Source organism: Panthera uncia (genome assembly GCF_023721935.1).
Source record: "Panthera uncia isolate 11264 chromosome E2 unlocalized genomic scaffold, Puncia_PCG_1.0 HiC_scaffold_20, whole genome shotgun sequence".
In the NCBI taxonomy this organism is placed as follows: Eukaryota; Metazoa; Chordata; class Mammalia; order Carnivora; family Felidae; genus Panthera; species Panthera uncia.
In genome coordinates, this window is record NW_026057589.1 from 25,477,851 (window position 1) to 25,485,564 (window position 7,714).

At 63.9% G+C, this 7,714-nt stretch overlaps 1 protein-coding gene across 1 annotated transcript in view; it reads left to right on the top strand.

Moving 5' to 3' along the window:
* The window catches only part of DPEP1 (dipeptidase 1), a 16,131-nt gene extending 8,783 nt beyond the window's left edge, over nucleotides 1-7,348 (top strand). The window contains exons 2-11 of the mRNA XM_049622794.1: nucleotides 918-1,122; nucleotides 4,807-4,939; nucleotides 5,187-5,319; nucleotides 5,470-5,620; nucleotides 5,794-5,863; nucleotides 6,204-6,380; nucleotides 6,484-6,568; nucleotides 6,649-6,724; nucleotides 6,967-7,102; nucleotides 7,181-7,348. Of these exons, the coding sequence (XP_049478751.1) occupies nucleotides 1,019-1,122; nucleotides 4,807-4,939; nucleotides 5,187-5,319; nucleotides 5,470-5,620; nucleotides 5,794-5,863; nucleotides 6,204-6,380; nucleotides 6,484-6,568; nucleotides 6,649-6,724; nucleotides 6,967-7,102; nucleotides 7,181-7,348 (1,233 nt within the window). The 5' untranslated portion in view covers nucleotides 918-1,018. The remainder of the gene's footprint in view (nucleotides 1-917; nucleotides 1,123-4,806; nucleotides 4,940-5,186; nucleotides 5,320-5,469; nucleotides 5,621-5,793; nucleotides 5,864-6,203; nucleotides 6,381-6,483; nucleotides 6,569-6,648; nucleotides 6,725-6,966; nucleotides 7,103-7,180) is intronic.
* Nucleotides 7,349-7,714: the final 366 nt, after the last annotated feature.

The following is a 7,714-nucleotide window of genomic DNA, read 5'->3' on the forward strand; positions in this document are numbered from 1 at the left end:
GGGGGGTGGGGGGGGGGGGGGGGGGGGGGGGGGGGGGGGGGGGGCTTCGCAGAGCAAGTCTGCATGAGGCTCCAGCACCGTCCAGGTGCAGAGGCATCAGGGAGCCTGCTGAGGGGATGGGGTCCAAGGGCCCCCACCCCCAGGCTTGCCCACCTGCCCTCCTGAGCCTCCCTGCCTCACCCACACCTCTCAGCAGCCTTCCTGGCCTGGCTGTCTCCCAGCCCGGGTGCCCACTGGAACCCTGGACGCTGGCCCAGCCCTGGGACCAGGATCCATGGGTTCCAGCAAAGACATCAGGAGCCTTGAGTGCCCAGAAAGCCTGGAGAGCCACCTCCGTGCTAAGGAAACGCTGACCCTCCAGATTTCTGACCCGCTGAGTCCAGCCTGCTCGGCGAGAAGCCTGCAGCCAGAGTGTGGGTGGCTGGACGGCCAGACGGTGGCAGGGCAGCCAGGGCCCGACCCCCAGCTGTGGGTGGTATGATGGGAGCATTCTGGGGGGCTGCATTCCATCTTCCATGATGATGTAAGACTGTTTTTACAGGCAAACATTACAAGAGGCAAATCTGAATGATGTTTCAGTTCTTGTTTGCAGATCTTAGACAGGCCGCCAGGTCCTGAGTTTGCAGAGGGAATATGACAGTACCACTAATGCAGGCTGAGACCTTACCCAGGGTCGCCCCTCCCAGGCCTGCCCTTTCACCCTGGCTCTGCTCCCCTGGGGTCAGCAGCCTCCTACTATGCCTGTGCCTGGCCCAGACAGCAACGCCCGGCCCACAGGGTCCAGGACCTCCCATCCTCCACCCCCCTCCCGAGGGAGTGCTGGTTACTGATTGAACACTGGAATGAATCTTAAATGGGACATCTCCTGGCAATAATCACCAGGACCAAAGGCCTCTGTTCTCTCTTCTGGCGCACAGACCAGCTCCTTCTAGCCTTGGCCGGACCCCACACACAAGCCGGCCAGGCGAGGCCAGACGTGCCAGAGCAGTGCTCGAAGCAGGCCCCTGGACGCTGTGTCATGTGGACCAGCTGGTGGCTCTGGGCCCTGGTGGCCGTCTGCACTGGAGACCAGTTCCGGGATGAGGCTGAGAGAATCATGCGGGGCACACCTGTCATTGACGGGTAAGTGGCCACTGGGGACGGGACTGGGGGTCCGGGGCCGGAGGGGCTAGGAGCTCATGTGACCCTGACACTGACATTGCCTAATCTCTGCTGGGGCTCAGTTTCTTCAACCACAACATGGCTTTTGCCTTTGCTGGCCTCAGCTTATTCGTGGGGTCTCTTAGGGCCCCCCAAAGCTTCAGCAGATGATGGTCTGTAGGGAATGGAGCAGTTAAAAGGCCCCTGTGGCCCTCAGCAGCTCCTGGGGTGCCCTACAAGCTGACCCCCTGCACCCTGGGTGCCAGCTCCCAGCTCAGAGTGGGTGCTGGGGATAGAGGAGGTTGGGACCTGGCCCAGGGCACGCCTCAAACTAGCCATGTAGCCCAAGGAGCCATATTCCCTCCCTGGGCCTTAGTTTCCCCTGGGAGGCCCCTCCTTAACCCTCCTCCAAGACCTTTCTCATTCCTCTCCCTCTCTTGCATCCGCCTTGGGGAGACCTCCTCAGGCACAGGGTCCCCGGGTCACCTCTGTGCTGTGTGCCCAGCTTGACCTTACTTGCATGTCCACTGACCCACCCACCCCCACAGAGGGAGACCCCTTTCTAGCCAAGACCCTGGTGACACCTTGTGGTTTTGTCTCTGATCCACAGCCAAGCTGGCAGGGCCTGTCTCCTCCAATGCCCGGTGCGTCTGCCCTCCTCCCTTGCCCCCATCTCCACCTCTGCTGGGTCATCCGGTGAGCCTCTGGCTGTCCTTCCTTCCACCAGCGGAGGTCTGGTCTCAGGGCTGCAGCCAGAGGGAGTCTGGGAGACAGAAGTACCAGCTCCCGTCCCCTGGCTCAAACTCCCCACCTGTCACGGCTCCCACTGAGCTCAGAGTATTGTCTAAGTCCTGCAATGGACCCCAAGGCCCTTCACTGCCTTCCCCAGCCATCCCCACACTCCCGGGTGCTCCAGGCAGGCTCGTGCTGTCCCTGCTGGTCCCCATGTCCACACCGCCTCCCTCAGCTCCTCCCGGGCTTTGCTCTGGGCTACCTCTCCCGGCCCCCGTGTGAAACACCACCTGGGCACACACCCCTGCCGCTCCCGCTTCCTTTCCTGTCCCATTTCCAACATACCAGCAGGGAGCGAGGACCCCGTTCCCTGGGCACTCAGTCTGAAGAGCCGTGTGGCACACACACACACACACACACACCCTTGGGCGCTGGAAGTGTTAGGGGAGCACCCGTTTGTGCCTGTCTGGCACCCAGTAAGTGTGTGATAAATGTTGCGGTCGTGACTATTTGGCAGACGCCTCTGGGCTTTGTTGGACAAAATAGTCTTGCAAGAAAAGCAGAGAAAATGGGGTGTGTCCTTACACGGGAAGCCCAGGGAGCTGTGGCAGCCCTAGAGAAGGGAGGGGCCGCCGGCCCTTGCCCATCTGCCCCTGGTTCCTCCCCCGTACCTCCTTCCTGGCCCCGGGGTCCCCTCATACACACTCAAGGGGAGTGAGGCAAAGAGAGGTCTGCTGAGAGGCTGCTGCCCTGGGCTCCCATCCCGGATGGAGCCCCTGCTGTCTGGTAGAAGATGTCAACAGTATGAGCCCGGGAAGGAGGACCCACTGGGGTGGGGGGGCAGCTGGGCACAGAGAGCGGGGAGCAAGGTCAGGTGCTGGGTTGGGAGGACCGCAGGAGGGGTAAGGTGGCTCCAAGAGCCTAGACAGCCCGGGATTCTCAGGGAGCTGGGATTTGGGAATCGGGGTTGTCCCAAGAGCCAGACAGTGAAGAGCAGGTGACAGGACCCAAACCGACACTGTGATATTAGCTATATTTGCAGGTAAGAGACTCAGGTAAGTGGTTTCAACAAGAGAAAGAGCCCCAGGGAGTCCTGGCTGTTCCACAGTGTGACACAGCGGCCATCATTCCCACCTCAGGCTTCAAAGTGGCCGCTGCAGCCCCGGCCTTTACGTCTGCATGCCAGCCAGCATGAAGGAGGAAGGGACGTAGAAAGGGCAAAGGGTGAGCGAGTCAAGGAGAGCTTTTGGGAGCTGTCAAAGGGCAGAACTTAGTCACACGGCCACACCCAGCAGTAAAGGGACACGAAGTCGCTTTATTTCAAATGGCCAGGTTTCCTGCTAAAAACAGGCGGTTCTGTTACCAAGAAAAAGACGGAGAGTGCGTAGCGGGCCTCCAGCAGTCGCTCCTACAATAGCTGGCTGTCATTCAAGTGCTTGGAACGGTCACCTCCCCCCTTGGAGCAGGAGCAGGGTCCTCTGACCACTGGGGGTGCTGCCCAGGCCACACAGATAAGGAGGGTGGATCCGGGCTCCAGAAGGGCATTGTTGGCCGCAGGGCAAACGTGACCTCTGTTCCCCACTCCGGCAAAGGCAGGAGGGGAGGAGGCTGGAGCAAAGTGCCCCTCCCTCCCGGTGGGTTCCTGGCTGCCGGCTGGAGGGAGGGGCGTCCTTGGGCCGGAGGAACGGCCCCTCCAGGGACCCTGCCCGGGGCTGCTCAGAGGTGCGGACACTCTGGGCTCACCCACACGTGCCCCCGCTCGGTCAGCAAAGGCGTTCTGACCACCAGCCCACACCCGACCACGTCAAAACACAGCTGTGGCGGTGGCCCTCAAGAGAGCTGGGGGGCTTCCGGCGTCTGGAGCCGGCTTGCTGTGGAAAGGCTCACCCAGGACGGCTGGCCGAGGAGGTCCAGGCGCTCACAGTTTAGTCTCTGAGCCAAGTACCAAAGCGTCCCCCTGTTCCAGGTGGAGAAACTGAGGCCAGAGAGGCAGGAGCCAGGATTGGGGATGGGGACTGGATGGGGGTTGAGGACAGAGCTGGGGGAGGGGTCTCGAAAGCAGAAGCGGCCCCTCAAACAGAGCAGTGGCCCCTGGGATGGGGCCGGGAGCGGGAGCGGGGCGGGAGGGGAGGGTGGGCGAGGCACCAGGCACCAGGGATCCCGCAGGGGCTCTCCACGGGTGTCCCGTATTCCGGGCTTGGCTGATCGAAGTGCAGATTGCACCTCGCGGGTCTGAGACTTTGCATTTCCCCGGCCCCTGCTTCCTCCATGTGTGAACTGAGGGGGTGCTGGCAGCCCAGAGGTCTCTCCCCCTCGAGGCTGCTCCTGGCTCCTGGGTCCTGGGTCCAGGGCTGAATCTGCCCAGCCCTGTGGGTTCTTGCCTTTGCAGCCCAGACCGGCCCCTGCCATTCGCCTCCTCCTTCCCTCCCCTCCTTCTCTCCCTCCATAGAAGCATAGAAGGATGGGCAGAGCTGTCACCGAGGCCCCGGGGCCCCAAGAGGATGGGGTGTGTGTTTTGGCGGGGGGGTGCCAGGCAGGCCACACCCCCATTTCCCTGCCCCCTGCCTGCAAGGGGAGGATTTCAAGAGTCCCCCGCCCAGCTGCCTGGTGTGAACCAGCACTATTCATGGAGGGGGTCTGAACCCTGCCCGTTCCCCAGGACGATTCTGGAGACAAACATCTGCCCTTGCCTCTTGGGCAGCGGAAGGCCCTTGGAGGGAACACCTCCCGGAGGCTCTCTCCGCTCACAGTCACCCGGCCTGGGTGTGGGGCACAGTCGAGCAACTCACCTGCGCATAGGCGTGCTCGGATCACGAGCAATCCGCCAGCCCTGTGGCCGGCTCTAATTCCCAGCCTGTGAGGGAGTTCGGAGGCCCCTGGCCTGAGTGGCCACCCTGACTCACTCCTGGCCCTTTCTCCCACCCCCACCCCCAGGCACAATGACCTGCCCTGGAGGCTGCTGACCATGTTCAACAACCGGCTTCAGATCGAGAGGGCCAACCTGACGAGCCTTGCCAACACACACACCAACATCCCCAAGCTGAGGGCTGGTTTTGTTGGGGGCCAGGTATGGCTCAGCCCGGCCCCACGCTCGCTCACGCTGGCGTCCACCCATCTCCCTCCCCACCGCGTCCTGGCCAGGGTGCAGGCGTGCCCGGGGCGGTGTCCCTCCTGAGCCCTTGGGGCCACAAGTCTTTGGAGGGGGACGCTGGTGGCCACCAAGGCCGTCCCAGGGCTCCCGGGGCAGGAGGGAAGCGTGTGTGGCGTGGGGCCGGGGGCCAGCGGTCCTAGCCGCCCTCCCCCGCGGCCCCTAGTTCTGGTCTGCGTACACGCCCTGCGACACCCAGAACAAGGATGCCGTGAAGAGGACCCTAGAGCAGATCGACGTCATCCAACGCATGTGTCAGATGTATCCGGAGACCTTTGTGTGTGTCACCAACAGTGCAGGTGGGTCCCGGTCCGGCCCGCCTTCCCGAGCCCCTGCCGCTGCCTGCCCCAGCCCCGGGCAGGGTGGCTAGGGCCGCCCGGGTGTGCCTTACGTCGAAACCCCCCGGGCACCCCCCGGTGCCCGACGCCCTCAGCCAGCTCTCCTCACAGGCGTCCGGCAGGCCTTCCGGGAGGGGAGGGTGGCCAGCCTTGTCGGCGTGGAGGGCGGCCACTCCATAGACAGCAGCCTGGGCGTCCTGCGGACACTCTACCGCCTGGGCATGCGGTACCTGACCCTCACCCACAGCTGCAATACGCCGTGGTAGGTGACCCCGGGGAGGCCCCCAGGCCGTGCGGGAGGGGGAGGGCCGCGGGGCAGGGCCAATCCCTAGCCCTGCTCTCCTCCGGCTCCTTCCTCCCCTTCCGAGCGCCCTGGATCCGGGTGGGCCACGACCACCACTCCATCTCTGGCACACCTGCTCTCCGCTCTCCCAGGGCTGACAACTGGCTGGTGGACACGGGAGAGGACAAGGCTGAGAGCCAAGGCCTGTCGCACTTTGGCCAGGTAAGGCGGTGGGGGGGGGGGGGCGTCAGGCAAGGACCACAGTCACCCTCAGAGAAGTGACCCAGGACGCAGTTTCTCACCTCTCAGGACCTGTTTCCTCACCTATAAACTGGAGCCCCAGGGCCATCCCAGGGTGGGTACCCGCTGGAGCGGCTGGGCATCTTCCGGCCATTGAAGAGTCCACGAGCACCTGGCCAGCGAGGGGACCTTTCCCAAATGTCCCGCCCGCCATGCCGGGACTCGTGGGGTGTGTGTGGGGGGGCCCACGGTGAACCCCGGATGTGCAGACACAGTGTGGCCAGTGCAGCCTTCCTGACCCCCGAGCCCTGTGTCGGCGCAGAGTGTGGTGAAGGAGATGAACCGCCTGGGGGTCATCATCGACCTGGCCCACGTGTCCGTGGCCACCATGAAGGCTGCCCTACGCCTGTCCACGGCCCCCGTCATCTTCAGCCACTCCTCGGCCTACAGCCTGTGCCAGCACCGGCGCAACGTGCCCGACGACGTGCTCCGGCTGGTGGTGAGGGGCTGCGGGCCGGCCCTCCCTCCCCGCCCCTCCCCGCGGTGGTCCCGGAGTGCCCCGCCTCCTCCCGTGCCCACAGCTCCACTGTTCTCCTGGGCAGAACCAGACGGGCAGCCTGGTGATGGTTAATTTCTACAACGACTACGTTTCCTGCAGACAGGAAGCCACCCTGTCCCAAGTAGCAGGTCGGTGCGTGTGAGTGGCCACGGCAGCTGGGCGGGGGAGGGCCACTCCCGGGACCCACACCCGCTGCCTTCCTCGGTAGACCACCTGGACCACATCAAGAAGGTGGCAGGAGCTGGAGCCGTGGGCTTTGGCGGGGACTTTGATGGTGTTTCAAGGTAAGGGGCAAGGCCTACATCCTGTGGCTGACCTGGGAAGGTCACACCACGTCCCCCCCCCGCCCAAAGATGTCATGAGGGTCTGAAGCTCGGACGGGCCCAGCACATCTGGGTCTGAAGGCCACTGCACTGGACTCCCCGATGCCTTGAGGTGGGGGCCACAGGGGTTCGTGGGGAGGTGGACAGGCCCGAGGCCCTGACCCCTGGGACTCAGGGCCTGGTTCTCTCTGCCCTCACCTCAGGCTCCCCGTGGGGCTTGAGGATGTGTCCAAGTACCCAGACCTGGTGGCTGAGCTACTCAGGAGGCGGTGGACAGAGGCGGAGGTCAGGGGCGCCCTGGCCAACAACCTGCTCAGGGTCTTTGAGGCAGTGGAACAGGTAAGGAGAGGCCGGTGCACCCGCCTGCCCTTCTCTGCCAGAAGGCGGGCAGGCGGCCCAAGCAGTGTCTGTCCCCAGGTGAGCGATCACACACAAAGTCCTGAAGAGGAGCCCATCCCGGCGGCCCAGCTGCAGGCTTCCTGTAGGACGATGTACGGCTACTCAGAGGCCCCCAGCCTCCACCGGCAGCCAGGGGCCCTGCTGGCCTCCCTCACTACCGTCCTCCTCGGCCTGGGCCTTCTGTGATGCCCTGGGGAGATGGTGGCATCAGGGCAGGGAGAGTCCGGCTCCCCAGGCACGAGGCCTGGCCTCTCCTGAGCAGGCACCGGGGCTCACCTGAGGGCAGGAAGCTGTGGACAGCTCCAGACACAGACACACAGTGGACCCTTAATAAAGGCAACAACCCTTCCGAGCTATGAGGCTGTGTGTTCTCAGCATCCCAGTCCTTGCGGGGGTGGGGAGGGGGGCTCCTGAGCACCCAGGGCAAATTTTGTCAAGATGGTCCCAGGCTAGACCCCCAGACACAGGCGTGCCTGGGTCCTCCCGAAAGAGGTTTGCATGGACATTGCTGAAGTCTAAAAACACACGGTCTGGGCTTCAGTTCCCCGCCCC